Source organism: Diceros bicornis, chromosome 7 (assembly GCF_020826845.1).
Source record: "Diceros bicornis minor isolate mBicDic1 chromosome 7, mDicBic1.mat.cur, whole genome shotgun sequence".
In the NCBI taxonomy this organism is placed as follows: Eukaryota; Metazoa; Chordata; class Mammalia; order Perissodactyla; family Rhinocerotidae; genus Diceros; species Diceros bicornis.
In genome coordinates this window covers 70523905-70539507 of record NC_080746.1, presented here as the reverse complement: position 1 = coordinate 70539507, position 15603 = coordinate 70523905, and the positions used below count along the sequence as shown (strand labels likewise).

The following is a 15603-nucleotide window of genomic DNA, read 5'->3' as shown; positions in this document are numbered from 1 at the left end:
TGAAAGTTTGCGTCTTACACCTAGAGGCCCCTCAGCACCAGCTCAGAAGATGCTCCTGGAGTCTCTGAGGGAGAAGGAAGGCCTTGGTGAGGTCCACAACCAGCCCGGGATCTGCTCCCAGCTCCTTCACAGTAATGATGGGACCAAGGCGAGTCACTCTTGCCCAGCTGTGCCATGACAGAACCTGAGACAGAGTATGGAGGGGCTCTGACAACTGCGAAGGAATTGAGTGACCATGAGCAACATGTCATGGCCTGGACAAATGCCCTGGGATAACGGAGGGAACGTCAGCATTCCATAAGGCTGGAGCACTCAGCTAGTGAAATAGGAAACTCAAGTCAAACTTTGCTTGACACCTCGTGGCAGGGGTGGGGGGGATGGGGAGGGGGGGATGCTGGCAAAGGCCTCCCCAGCCCCTCCTCTGCAAAGGTGCCCACCCCTGGATGCTGAGGGGTCCTTCACTACTAACACAGGCATCCCAACAGAGGAGTCAACTTCCGGAGGGACGCCTGTGGAGCAGAGGGAAGAAGCGGACACCGCCTCGCCTCCCCCAGCCCGGGTCAGCAGTGGGGCGCCAGATGTTGAAACCCATCACTCACACAGCTGCTGGCTGTGCTCAGTCAGCTTCATCCAACCCCCACGTCCTCATTCACAGCCTCCTGTCCAGCAACTCAGGCTCTCAGCAAAGACCTGAGCCGATGTGGAGGAGGTCCAGGGGAAGGCTGGGTTACTAATGCTGCCCGGCTGGCTGCCAGCACAAGCTGGCGAGAGGACAGGCACATTCTTCTCTGACAAGCAGCAATGAATGGTCACCGTGCTGCCTGGGCTGTAGGCCGACACCAGACAGCAGGCTGACCTCAGACTGCGTGATCCTTATCTTGAGGCTACAGCAGCAGCAGTGGCAGGAACAGGGACTCTGGAAGGGTTGAAAACCCAACAAGAAGCTTCTAGCCCAGGGACTGCCTCTCCATGTGCTCCTTCCTCCGAATCCTGTTCCCTGTTTAGCCATGAAGATGCAAAGGCAGGAAGCAGAGGCCATGAGGCCAGCAGGACAAACCAGGTGTCCAAACCAGGCAGAGAAGTTATGGTGGAATCTACAAACCCACTACATGCCAGGCATGGTGCCAGGCACCCCATATATGTTTTTTAATTTACTCCTCCGAACAACCCGTTCAGACAGAAACTATTATTCCTATTCTGTAGATAAGAAAACTGAGGTTCAGAAAGGTTAAGAAGCTTAGTCACAGTCCTGAGTTCATACGTGACAGAGCCAAGATTCAACTCATCTTTTGGACTGCAAAAATAGAGAGCTTTGCCCCGTACCATGACAAGGAGGCCACAGCATGAAATTCACAAGTGAGAGTGTCTCTGTGTCCCACTAGGACAAGGAGCTGCCATCTGCCTCCAAATGATGGGTGACCTCCCAGAAAAGGAGGCAGGGCTGAATGAGACATGGGGAAGGAAAAGACTTGGCTGATCTCTCAGTGGTAAAGATCCCCCCTGACACCTGGGTAAGGGTCTCAGCCCCCAACCCCCAGCTCTCTGCAGAAACACCTCTGCATAATTGGTGTGGGCTCCTTCATCCAACACTCATGCAACACCAAGGAGAAGGTAGTGGGCAGCTGTCCCTTCCCTCTTCCCCCACTTGCTCAGTGTCTGGCAGGATGACGTCTGCTTGCACACTTGCTGATGTTGCTAGCCCAGGTCACAGAGGGAAAGACAGTCAGGACATGACAGCCAAGAGATACGTACATTAAGGATGACACCTTTGTCGAGCAGGCTCTGCTTCTTGGCAGTCATGACGAAATAGTGCGTGCTGTCCTTGTAGTAAACAATGTTCTCCAGATCAATCCCTGAAAAGAGAAGCGGTCACGGACTCAGCATCACTTCCTTGGCACCTGCTGTGTGCAGGAGCTCCACTCTGTCTCGTTACAGGTCTCATTATTTTCATGTTAGACAAGTTTTAAGGCATACACGGCCGGAAAAGATAAAACCGAGCGCCAGAATTTACCCAGGCCACACAGCTAGCTTTTATAGTCCCACAAAGACACTATTTCTTTTTTTTCAATTGAGATATAATTGACATATAACAATGTGTAAGTTTAAGGTGCACAACATGTTGATTTGATGCAATCTGATGCAATTTTATATATTGCAATATGATTAAGGTACTATTTCTTTGAAAACTCATAAAGTCCTTAGGGGCTGTGGACCAGTATTTCCAAGTTAGAGCTGAGTAGGCGCTGCCCGTGGCATGGCAGCTAAGCAGGGACACAGCCAGGATTGGAACCCCAGCCTGTCTGATTCCAAGTCCCACGCAAAGAGCTGTGTCAATTCTCCAAAGACTATGCTAAGGGATGTTTCTACCACTCCCCTGCCGTGTGTGAAAACCCTGGTAAGGAACAACTCATGTTAAAGGGCTGGGTTGTATCTTTTTGCACTTTCCACCAATTGCAAAACACTTTATAGACTAGGTTTCCACATTTAAAACAATGCTGTGAGATGATAGCTTAGCTCAGTGGTTCTCAAAGCGGGGACCCCAGCCAGCAGCAACAGCATCACCTGAGAACTTATTCGAAATGCAAATGATCAGGGTCCCAGCCCAGACCTATTGAATCGGAAACTCTGGGGTGGGGCTGGCAGTCTGTGCTTTAACAAGCCCTATGGGTGATTCTGATACATGCTCAAGTTTGAGAACCACTGGCTTAGCTTCTTTGAAGGGAGAGAGAGAGATGCATGGCAACTTAGCACAGAGGCGTGCCGGGTAACCATAGGAACCCCTTTATTAACCCGTTAAATAGGAACCAACCATCAATGCAGAGGGCCCCCCAGAGAATCAGAGGAAATTCATTGCTGTCACTGTGTGAGGGGCACTGTTGTGAAACAATGGCCAAAGGTGACGACCACAGCAAAGTATAAAGGAAGCCCATTAAGATATTTGGAAAAACACACTCAATGTCCTGTCATAATTTATATTTGGTGGTTTAAGTATTTTCTTGGTTTTTGAGGGGAAGGGAGAGTTAGAGAATTCTTAAATCATTCAAAAGGACATAATATGCTGGAAGGAAATACTTTTTTAATAAAATAATGCAACTGTGGTAGAACTCAGAGGGTCATGCGATGGGCACACATCACTGTGGCTAGCGAGAGGCAGAGTCTGGCTCCATAAGAAATCCCATTCTTAGAAAACTATCTTAAAGAAATAATCCAACAGAAGCAGTTTTATCTGTAACAGTAAATAACTGAGAGATATAAATCAGAGGTCAGCAAACTGATTCTGGAAAGGGTCAGATAGTCAACATTTGGGGCTTTATGGGCCATCCGGTCTGTGTCACGACCGCTCATGGTGGAGCAGCCATTGGCAACCACGTCAACAAATGAGGGTGGCTGTGTTCTAATTAACCCTCACTTATGGACACTGAAACTTGAATTTCATATAGTTTTCAGTTTGTCACAAAATCTCCTTCTTTTGATTTTTCTTCAGCCATTCAAAATATTAAAACCATTCTGAGCTGGAAGGCAATACAAAAACATGTGGCCAGCCACGGTTTGCCAACCCACGGTTTAAATGCTTCAGCAGTGACAGTACATCCACTTAATGAGCTATTCTGCCCCAACTGACCATCCAGAGGTCTAGGTTGCAATGCAGACAGTTATTTTCAATGTGATGCTGAATGAGAAAAGCAGAATAATGAAGAGCATCACCACTACGATGACAGCCAGAGCCATGTAAACAGGAAGGGTGCAGGTGGAAAATTACCTCAAAGGGGTATAGGAAAATGAGGACTATGCCTGGGCTAGCTGGTGCTAGGTGTGGATGATTTATTTTTAGCATACATATTTTATTTAACATTGTTGTTACACTGCCTTTTCAAGGAGAAATATATATTTTTTAAATCATGTTAAAAAGAAAGGGAAAAAATCTGGAATATACTTAATTGGGAGCCGGCATTTCATCCCTCTTCCCCTCACTCTGCTTTATTTTTCCCCACCAGCCTTATAGACCCCTGATGTGTTAGTTAGTTATTTGTTTATGGATGGTCTCCCCCTGAGCCGGTTTTGTTTGTTTTGCCCACGGCTCTACCTCACGTCCCTGAGCAGCATCTGGTACAGAGCAGGCATTCCATAAACATTTGCTGAGTAAATGAATGCATATCTTCTTTCCTCCAGGCCCACAGCTGGGGGACAGCGATGCCCCTGGGTGAGTGGCACGCTCTCGGGCATCCCTGGATGTCCCCCAGGAGGGAGGGCCACTGGCACACTGCACAAAAGCACCCACGCTTCTTCAGGGACCACCCACAGATTACCGGCTCCCCCCTCAGAGCGCTCCCTTAATCTCACACTAACCCTGGGCATAGACTGACCAGCTTGCATTAGGATGGTTTATGTGGGTGTCCCTGGACAGGAAGCCACTTTGGGAGGGGAGCGTGTCAACCTCGACTCCATATCCCACGATATTGAGTGCTAGCTCTATGGGCACTCAGTAAATGTCTCCCGAGTAAAGAAATGTTCATATGTTTTCATGTACCACATCTAGAACTTTCCCTCAAGACTCCCTCTTGTCCTTGAAGGAATCCTGCCCATTATTATCCTAAGGAGAAATCCCTGTTTCCACTTGATCAGACTGAGTCTCCCAGTCCCTAGAGCCGGGACAGCCAGCTGCTCCTCCGCGCACATCAGGAAGCAGGGACAATGGCCTGGTTTGGAGAAAGATGAAGCTCCCACCTGTTTCTTCTTTAAGGTCCTGAAAGAATTTCTGATTGAAGATGAAAGCCACGCCACTAATCTCTTCCACCTTGGCCTCAGCTGTGCTGTTTCTGTTTATGAAGTTGGCGGTGATTGCAATAGCCAACTTCCCACGGAATTCTTTTCTTCTGAACCCTGCGTGAGGAAAAGGGGAAAAGCAGGTCTTTCATCTGGATTTGGTGTGAAAAGTGAAAAAAATTACTGAGAAAGCTATTCTCAGATGCCCCACAGGCCAGTGAAACCAGAATTCTAGATCTCTAGAGAACACGGGGAGGCAGAGAGGCCAAAGTCTGTACCCGAGGAAGAAACATGTCAGCAGCCTAAGTCAGTGGGACTCTTTCCTTTCCCACAATCCACAGGACCAGTTACCCTGGTTAGGCTTCGACAAACGAGGCTAAAGCCATCTTCGCCAACAGGTAGTCACAGGGCTCATGCTTTTAAAGATGCATTACTAGGAACTCATGAAAGACCCACATACACCTTGACTTTATACAATAAAAACTACTTGATAGCATTTTTCATGATTTTTTTTTTCCCTTTGTAAAGTAGGATTATGAGATTGAATTCCCGCAGAACAAGAATTGAAACAAATTTTCTTTCTATCTCCAGTCCACAGTGACTGGCACTTCGTACACACTCAATAAATGTCTAACGACTAGACGGAACTCTAACTTGCAATTAATTTGGTACAATGATTCCTCAGAGTTCTTACACTTTTCAGTGGTTTACATTGAAATTGTTTTTTAATGGTGGTAAGAATTCTGCATGCAATTACAATGTGGGATTTTCCTCTCCGCAGCAATAAGCAATTCTAGGACACCGGCTGGGTGTCCTACAACTCGACTCAATTCTGATGCTATCTACCTGGAGATAGCATCAGATCCCACAGTCCCACAAGACTGGCCCTACTTCCATGACCATGTTGTCACCTGTGCTTCTGACCGACCACCTATAAATTAGAGGTTCTAAGGACCCCCTTCGCGGGTTCAATTAATTTGCTAGAGCAGCTCAGAGAACTCAGAGAAACATTTTACTTACTAGATAACTCAGGAACAGCCAGATGGAGAGATGCATAGGGCAAGGCATGGGGAAGGGGCACCGAGCTTCCATGCCCTCTCCAATCATGCCACTCTCCCCAAATCTCCACGTGTTCACCAACCTGGAAGCTCACCGACCCCTCTCTTTTCCAGTTTTCATAGAGGCTTCATTTCTTAGGCAAGATTGACTGAATCACTGGCCATTGATGATTGAACTCAATCTTTAGCCCCTGTCCCCTCCCAGGAGGTCAGGGGGTGGGGCTGCAAGTTCCAACCCTCTAGTCGCATGATTGGCTCTCCTGACAACCAGTCTCCCCCATCTTGAAGAGATTTCTAAAATACACCTCATTAACATAAACTCAGTTGTGATGCGAAGGGACTTGTTATGAATAACAAGGCACCCATTTCACCTTTATGGCTCTGAAACAATTTCAGGAACAGAGGACAAGAGACTAAATAGTGAAACAAAAGATGCTCCCATTGCTCTTATTACTCAGGAAATTCCAAGGGTTTTGGGGAGCTCTGTGCCAGAAAGGGGACAAAGACTAAATATACATGTCTTATAAATCACAATATGACAGGCAGGTACAGAAAGGATCACAAGTAGGTGGTCACATTCCAATGGACCATCTTCCTAGTCCCCTTTCTTTATAGCATCTGACTAGTCCTGTAGTCCTGAAGTTTCCTTCTGCCCCAGACACTGCTGTTGACTCAGCTTAACTCAAGGCACTCATCACACTGGCCGAGTCACTGGACAGAACCTCTGTCTGCAGCCACCTTTGGGAATTCCCCTCCCATTCGCCCATCGTACACTCAAGCCTCATGCTGATTCTCAAACTTCTTCATCAAAAATCCCTTTAACTAGGGGCCGGCCCGGTGGCGCAAGCGGTTAAGTGCGCGCGCTCTGCTGCGGCGGCCCCGGGTTCGCTGGTTCGGATCCCGGGCGCGCACCGAAGTACTGCTTGGTAAGCCATGCTGTGGCGGCGTCCCATATAAAGTGGAGGAAGATGGGCAGCGATGTTAGCCCAGGGCCGTCTTCCTCAGCAAAAAAAGAGGAGGATTGGCGGATGTTAGCTCAGGGCTGATCTCCTCACAAAAAAAAAAAAATCCCTTTAACTAAAAATCCTGGGTTTCTATTTAATACCCTCTCCTTTAAGTTGTTCTTCATTAGACCTTTGTCTAAATGGTCAGAAATGGTTATTAATCTCTAGTATTTCTTAACCAGGGTGATTTAGCCCCCCAAGGGGCATCTGGCAAAGCGTGGAGACATTTCTGGTTGCCACAACTGGGGGTGCTACTGGTGTCTAGTGGGAGGAGGCCAGAGATGCTGAAAAGCATCCTACAAGGCACAGGACAACTCTCAGGATAAAGAATGGCCCCAAATGTCAGTAGTGCCCATTGAGAAACCTTGCTCTAGTCTACTTACTTGGTCCTAAGCTGCTCCTCTTCCCCACCCTTCTTTTCATGTTCACAAAATGCCAAACTATACTCAAGCCGAGCATGGATCCTGGATTTTCAAATATTCAGATTTACAGTTTTCCCAAACCATCAAAATGGCCCCATAAACTCTAACAGCAAAACCTGCTGGTTGGCAGCTTAAACCTTCTTTGTCAGACATTGGTTATTGATTGCAGGGGGGGTGGAGTAGGTATGGAAGGGAGGAAAGAGGAAAGGAGCGCTGGTTGCAGAGCAGGTGGGAAGGGGCTTGGCTGGGCGGACCACACATCCTGAATTCTCTAAGATCTGCCCTATTTCAGGGAGTGTGTTCTCTCCTCAGAGAAGGTGTCCTGCCAGTCAGACACCCACAGCCTACAGCCTTGCAGCAGGGCAAGCTCGGAAAGCAGACTTGTCCCCAGTCTATGAGATGCCACGTGGGACCACTCTGTCCACAACCCCTGGTCTCAAATTAGTACAGTTAGTGCAAATTACTACAACCTGTGCACCAATTAATCTTGGGGCTGGGGTGGAGGTGACTGAAGGCATTTCCTGGCAATGGGTTTCCTCTCTCAACCTGACTAGATGCTACCCCAAGACAACATGTGCTTCCAAACATAGAACTCGGAGAAGCATGGTTTTGCACCTTGACAGTTTGGGCAAAACTTATCGTACTGCCCAGCAGTGAGTGTGCTTGAAATCTCTGAAAACAGATGCTCTCCTCCTTCTATAGTATTATACTTGACAGTAAACTAATACCACTAATAGTATAAAAAATGGTTATCTCAGCTAGATGAAGTAAGTATGAAAGTGCTCAGCACCATGGCTTGCACATTGGCAGCTGCTCGATAAATATAGGTTCATTTTTTCTTTTAATTTTCAGGCACTTGACATTTCTAAAGCATTTTTACATATGAGTGCTTTCCCAGCCCTTGTAATAATGCTCTGAGAGAGTTCTATTATCTACATTTACAGTTGGGAAAACAGAGATTCAGAGGGAATTAAATGGCTGTTCTAAACACTCAGCTTCAGGCACGAGAGGTGGTCTGCTCTTATATCAAGACCCCCACCCAGCTATGGCACCTGCCGTCTTGCCCTCCCTTCTTCATCCCCTTTCTGATACACCCCCTCCCTCTCCCATCCCCCCATCCTCAGCCCCAAGAAGAGTCTTCACCTTCCAGGGTGTTCCTGCGGCCATCAGCGCCAATGATGACGTCAAACTCAAACTCCGACAGAGAGTGGTCCGCAGGAAGAAATTCTGCCCGCCAGCCAATTTCTATCAGGACAGAAAAATGACATGAGTTGGCAGAGAGAAGCAGGAGGAGGGAGGGAATATACCCCCTCTGTGCTGGCCGTGAGAAATAGGCAATGCCACCAGGTATAGGCACCCCAGACAGAGACTCCAGAGGAAAGACCCGGAGCTGTCCAGATTCACACTGGAATCTGCAGTCCTTCTGGCTTTAGTTTCAGTTCAATCCAGGACCAGGTAAACCAGCAGCGCCAACTCCATGCCTCACTTTACAGGTTTCTACAAAGGCTGAGAGTCTATCCTCAGTGATTCTCAAACCAGTCTCTCTTGCATCTTATTTTTCTCAACAGATTCCACCATGCTCTCTTCACATTCCTCCACATTCCTCACTGTCCTCCCATTGCTAAACAGACCCAAAAGGATGTTCAGGGTGTAATGAAACCAGTTTGAATTCCTACTTCATTCTGTTCAAAATGTTCTGTTGTGCAGTATACGGTCTTTTATGAAACCATTTTCAGGTGAAACCTTGCTGGTTACCCATAATTAGGATTTAATGTCCACTAGAGGTCTGGGACAGGTTAAGCACACACAAGTCTCTGAAAGTTAAATAACGGATGCTGTCCTGCTCAAAAGCCAACTAACGATTTCCCTAAATTCTCAATATTGTGGGCAGAGGATAGGAAAAATCAGAGGTATAACTTGCGTGTGAAGCTATAAGGTCTTTGACACTAAGCTAGACCAAAAGTAAAAGCCATGCCCAAGGAGCAGAAGATTTGGATAATAAGATGCAGAAGCATCATGAACAAACTCTCTGACCACGGTGTGTATAAAAGAGCAGAATTTACGTAAACATACTGAAAGGAAAAAGAGAAAAATTACTAAGTAGGACATACCCACAATGGGTGAATTTTATGGTTTGTAAATTATACTTTGATAAAGCCTAAAAATATTATATACTAAATAATATTTTGAGCATTTATTTCATATATGCTCTAGCAACTTTATTGGATTTTAAAATATCGTACAGGTACAACAAGTGGATCCACATGTCTACGTGGGTACACACACAGCTGGAACAGCATGTGAATGAACTCTATCAGATAACCAAATCTATGTCTTTCATCCTACTTACTGATTACACTTCATTTGTCAAAGTACCGCCTCCTAGTGACAGAGTAACCAAATTACAGGTTTATTGGCTTAATAATAAATCCCCTGGGAGCTGAAGAGCAAATCTGAAGTGACAGCAAGTGTCAAAAAAGGTAAAATATCCTTTGATGGAATTATGCCAAACAGCTCCCAATAAGAATAACTCTTACAGAAACACCCTCTGAGAGCTGCAAATGTGATTTCCATTTTGCAATATCTGATTTCTAGACAGAAAAGCAAAATTATACTGTACTTTGATTTTCTTGATCTTCAGGAGGCTCAAGAACCTTCACGAACTCCACATTCACATGGATTTCAACTCCCAATATCAGGGCTACCTTGAATAGGATGAGCTGCAACTGACGAATACCTGTTAGAAAGGAAGCGAACTGTCAGTAGCAATGTCTGAGTGTCTCCTCTATACAGAATACCATATGATCACCATTCAGTGATCTCTGAGCAAGCAAAATACAATAATGATCATTACTGAGCGCTAATCATGTGCCAAGCACTCTTGGCGTTTTCTCATTTAATGCTTACAGTGGCCCTTTGGGATACTTATTCTCATTTTATAGATGAGAGATTGAGGCTCAATGAGGCTAAGTGACTTGCTCAAGGTCACATAGCGGCAAAACTAGAATGTGGACCCAGACCTGTCTGATTCCAAGACTGTGCTCCAGCTGTTAGAGAATGCTATAATGATGGAGGCTCTTTCTTTCCTGCCTCCTTCCTGAGCTGGGCTGTGGGTTTGATAAAATAAAGATGGAAAGAGGAGTAAGCAAAGAGAGAGTAAAGAGCCATAAGTAAAGTCAGGGATCAAATGACCCATTCTCGGGGAGACTGTGCCCACACTCTCATCCAGGGGAAGGGGTGGGGTGGGGAATCTCCCCACAAAGCTGGGCTCGTGGTTTTCCACCTCCTACCCACTCTCTCGAATTCTCCCAATGAGTGTCACCTTGTTTCTCTATATTGTCCCCTACCATTCAGCACAAATGGGTATGCCTCCAAATACTTTTCTGCAGAGCGTGAAGTGTGCAACTTTCTGTGGGTCCCTCTGTATTTCGCGGGCTTTGTTCATTTAACACTTATCGAACACCTACAATGTGCCAGGTGCCACGCTAGGCCTGGGAGATGTGGAACACACCCTCTAATGGAGGAAACACAGGTGAACAGAATAAAGCAGGGCATGGGGGTTGGAGGGCAGGAGAGTGACAGAACAGAGCCTGAGTCGCAGTCCTGGAAGCCAAGAGAGGAGGGACCAAGAACACCAAATCCCACGGAGAGATGAAGAAAGATGAAGACTCCAGGAGGCCAGTGCACCTGGGAGTTAGGAAGCTTCTGGAGACCCTGGTGAAAATCTCTTTAGCACAGTGGTGGGGCAGAAATCAGACCACAATAGAAGGAAGCATGAATGGAAAGTACAGACAAAGTCTACATCTCCTCTTTCTGGAACAAATACTTTGAAGTAAAGAAACATAATGCCAAGAGACAGGAGGGGCAGCGTGAGGTAAGGGGCAGGTGAAAAGGAGGGAAGGACACCAAGAGAACCTAGAGTTGCAGAGGAGGTGCCAGCTCTGCCTCTGACTTGGGGGTGAGAGGAAGGAAAGGGTATGTGGGTGGGGCGGAGCAGGACGAAGGCGAGGGGGCTGGTGGGGAGTGCCTGCCAGAGCTTCTCGTCCCCAGAGCATAGGAGGGAGGCCATCTGCTAAGAACGAGGAGGTTGTGGTGGAGGTTTGGAACAGCATGGCAGGAACTGGAGGACGATGCTGACACGGGACAAGTTGAGAACTGTTGAGCAATGCTGAGGACCAGGACAAAGCTGGGCCAGGCTGGAGAAGACCATGGGCACTCTGAAAGGAAGCCAATCAGCTGGGCTTAAAGAATCCAATCCACCTCCTGCCTGGAAGCAGGCCTTGGTGGGGCCTGGCCTCTCCTCATAGTTTCAAGGTTCCTAGTCTATCTGGTTCCAGCACACAGTAGGTGCTTGATAAATTCTCCCTGCTCCCTTCTCACAGGTGTTGGAGCTGCCCTTGACAATGATCACTGTGAAGGTTTGAATCTCAGTTCCAGAGTCCCGCCAGTGTTTTTGCACACTGGGATATTGCCAAGGACTAGGGGTTACAGGGGGACCCTGTGAATGGGGCAGAGAGGGGCTCCTGGCCAGGAAGGCAGCCCAACAGCCCTGGGGCCCTCATAAGGCCTCCTGATGCCCAGCCCTGCCTCTCAGGAGGTCTTGGTGAGGAAGTGGTGCTCAAGGTGTCGTTCTAAATCGGTAATGAACATACATCCTTCTGTGGGTGGTAGGGAATATCCTGAAAGCTGACACTGCAGCTTTCTGGGCAAATCCAGATTTCTCTCCTGGAATTTTCTCACCCCTGGGTGGGAATAAACTCTGGGGCCACTGCTGGTAAGTTCTCCTGTTCTGACTAAATTACGCCCTATGTGGTTATTAATCCTCTCCAGTCATTCCCACCCAAACCCCACACCCTTTTCCCATCAGCTCTTGTCCTCATAGGAGCATTGGCTCTCAGGGTGCCCCTCCCACCCCCTGGTTGGGAGACTGCAGCTCTGAATTCTGAGGTTTGGGGACCCTGGCTGCTTCTCGCTCACTGTACACCACTGGATGCACAGTGTGTCCTGAGGATCCACTACGCGCCAGACACAGATAAGCACATTACAAGCTTGACCTCATTTAATCCTCTCAGCAGGCCGGGGTGGCGGGCATTAATCATGTTTATGGGAAACAAAACTGGGGCTTGAAGAAGGTAAGGAATTTGACCCAAGTCACACAGAAAATAGACAAGACAGATTTTGACCCAAATCTGTTCAAACCCTTGAAGTCTCCCCACAGTATTAACCTCCCCGGCTTTTATGGGTCACGGTTGCTAAATATAAATCGGCTAATGACCTCGTCCCTGCAAAGCCTGAGGAGGGAGGCTGCTCTCCCACAGCCTGTCTGCACAGATCTTGCCTCAGAGACCCAGGCGTGAATAACGTCAGAGCAGGAGGGCCTCGGTGCTCACCTGGCCCTACCTCAGCATTCAGGGATAGCCAGGACCTGAAATCCACGTTCTCTATTGCCTCTCCTTCTCCATCCAGATGAACCCCCGTCATGATGCCTTCTCTCTTTTTAAAGTTCAAGGAAACTTGGTACAGGATCTGTCAATTGTGTCATTCCTCTGTTCTGAAGCCTGCTGTGGCTCCCCAGAACCGGCAATGTAACATCCAACTCCTTTGCCCCAGAGGCCCTAGACAACCTGGCCCATTCAATGGTTTTGTGTGGCTCCCTCTTCTGCACTCGTCTAGCAAGTCTGACTACTATATTAAAGCACACTTTATTCTTGACCATATCTCGGTGAGTTCTCTGAGAGTGCAGACTAGGTGACTTCTGACTCTATTTTCTATATTTCATTCATTCGTTCATTCAACAGAAGTTTATTGAGCATCCACTATGTGTCAACCACTCTTTTACACCCTGGAGAGACTCTGGTGAACAGGACATGCCACAGTCCCCGACCTCATGGTGCTTATAGCCTAGCGGGGCAGAGCACAGGCCTGGCACCAGGCACCAGGCACCAGGCACCAGGCAGGCCCTTCACTGAATGTCTGCCCATTGGATGAGTGAAGCCCCCAGGGACTTGCAAGATGGAACATCCTGGGGGCTCCTCGACGTGGAGGGATGTGCCCCGCCCAGGGTCAGCCCCCTCCTCACACGGGGTGCCACCACTGTCTCCACTCACTGATGTGGTCGATGGAGCCGGCACAGAACTTCCCGTAGAACTTCTTGGCTCCCAGGCCCCGCAGGTCATGGATGGTGAAAGGCCAGAGGTGCAGCACATTGTTCCGGGAAAAGGTGTCCCTCTTCTCCACCACGACCACTTTGGCCCCCAGGTAGGCAAGTTCAATGGCAGTGCGCAAACCACATGGTCCTCCCCCAATGATGAGACACTATGGAGGCGAGAGAGGAGAGAGAGACACTCAGTGACCTCTGGCATTGTAGACACAAACCCCAAGTCAGCAGCGTAACTGAGGAGCAAACTCCAGTTCACCCAAATCAACCAGCAAGTGCAAACCGAGCACCCATTAGGACCTTCCATTCACCCATCCAATGTGCATTACCTGTGGGTCTACCAGGCACTGTGCCAAGCCCTAAAAGGGACCAGAGGTTAAGAGACTTGGGGGGAGGCACAGTGAGACACACGTGAGGTTCAGAGTCCGACTCAACTAGGCTTAAATCTCAGCATTTGACCTCTTAGCTTCCTCATCTGTGAAATGGGTCTATTACTCTTTCCTCATAGGGTTATTGAAAATAAGATTGCTTTGAAAAATCTTATGGTACATCTTCGTGACCTTGGATTAGGCAATGGTTTCTTAGATACGATATCAAAAGCATAGGCAACAAAAGAAGAGAGAGATAAATTGGACTTTATCAAAATTAAAAACTTTTGTGCTTTAAAGGCCACTATCAAGAAAGTGAAAACATAATCCACAGATGGGAGAAAATATCTGCAAATCATATTTCTAATAAGAGACTAGCATCCAAAATAGATAAAGAATTTTATGACTCAACAATAAAAAGACAAATTACCCAAGAATGGGCAGATGAGCTGAACAGACATTTCTTCAAAGAAGATATACAAATGGCCAATAAGTACGTGAAAAGATGCTCAACATCATTAGCCATCAAGGAAATGCAAATCAAAGCCACAATAAGACACCACCTCATACCCACTAGGATGACTATAACCAAAAATGCATACAAAAACAAGTGTTGGCGAGGATGTGGAGATATTGGAAGCTTATACCTTGTTGGTGGGAATAAAATGACTCAGATGCTTTGGAACAGTTTGGCCTTTCCTTAAAAAGTTAAACATAGAGTTACCATGTGACCCAGCTTTTCTACTCCTAGGTATATACCTAAGAGAAATGAAAACATATGTCTACACAAAAATTTGTACACAAATGTTCATAACAGGCTTATTCATAATAACCAAAAAATAGAAACAACCCAAATGTCCATTAATGGATGAATAAACAAAATGTGGCATATCCATGCAATGGAATGTTATTCAGCTATAAAAAGAAATGAATTGCTGATAAATGGATGAAGCTTGAAAACATTATGCTAAACAAAAGAAACCAGACACAAAAAGACACATAGTGTATGATTTCATTTACATGAAATGTCCAGAATAGGCAAATCCATAGAGACAGAAAGTAGATTAGTTGTTGCAAGGGAATGGGGGAGGGGAGATTGGGAAGTGACAGCTGCGGGGTACAGGGTTTCTTTTTATGGGGATAAAATGTTCTAGAATTAGGTAGTGGTGGTGGTTGTACAACTTTGAGAATATTCTAAAACTACTGATATTTATACTTTACAAAAGTGAATGTTACAGTATGTGAATTATATCTTAATAAAATAATTGTATGAGGGGAAAAAAAAACATATGGTACCAAGTTTGGCACAAGCTAGCCTAGACATTGTTATTCTTATTGCCAAGACCCAGTCCTAGGAACTCTCAGTCTAGTGGTAAATTCAGACTTGTGAAATAAATAACTAGAACCTCATGTGGTTAGTTCTATATAGAGCCCAGAAAGGGAAAAGCTAATCCTGCCTGGTAAACTGGAAAAGACTTCACAGAGAAAGATTTTAAAAATTATCGTCATCACCAACACCACCACCACCATCTTTATCATCATCATCACCATCATCATCACCACCACCACGATCATCACCACCATCATCACAGCCCACATTTGTTGAGCACTTACTATGTGCCAGATACTGATCTAAGTGCTTTATGTGTTTTAGCTCTTAATCCTCACAACAAAGGAAGGAACTATTATTGTCTCCATTTCACAGATGGGAAAACTAAGGCACAAAGCAGCTAAGTATTTGGCCCATGGTTTTACAGATTGACAGGGGCAGAGCCAGGATTCAAACCTGGGTGGTCTCGCTCCAGAGCCTACCATGCTGTACTGCTTCCG

General features: G+C 46.7%; 1 protein-coding gene across 6 annotated transcripts in view; it reads right to left on the bottom strand.

Moving 5' to 3' along the window:
• MICAL2 (microtubule associated monooxygenase, calponin and LIM domain containing 2) overlaps positions 1-15603 on the bottom strand; it is a 220576-nt gene that overhangs the window by 122849 nt on the left and 82124 nt on the right. For 5 of the 6 annotated variants that reach the window (XM_058545997.1, XM_058545992.1, XM_058545993.1 and 2 more), the window contains exons 5-9: positions 13356-13563; positions 9869-9985; positions 8392-8493; positions 4726-4881; positions 1753-1853 (exon numbers count right to left, since the gene is read on the bottom strand). In XM_058545997.1, the coding sequence (XP_058401980.1) occupies positions 1753-1853; positions 4726-4881; positions 8392-8493; positions 9869-9985; positions 13356-13563 (684 nt within the window). Of the gene's footprint in view, positions 1-1752; positions 1854-4725; positions 4882-5784; positions 5938-8391; positions 8494-9868; positions 9986-13355; positions 13564-15603 lie in introns of those variants that run through there. The other variant, XM_058545995.1, reaches the window with a different exon arrangement.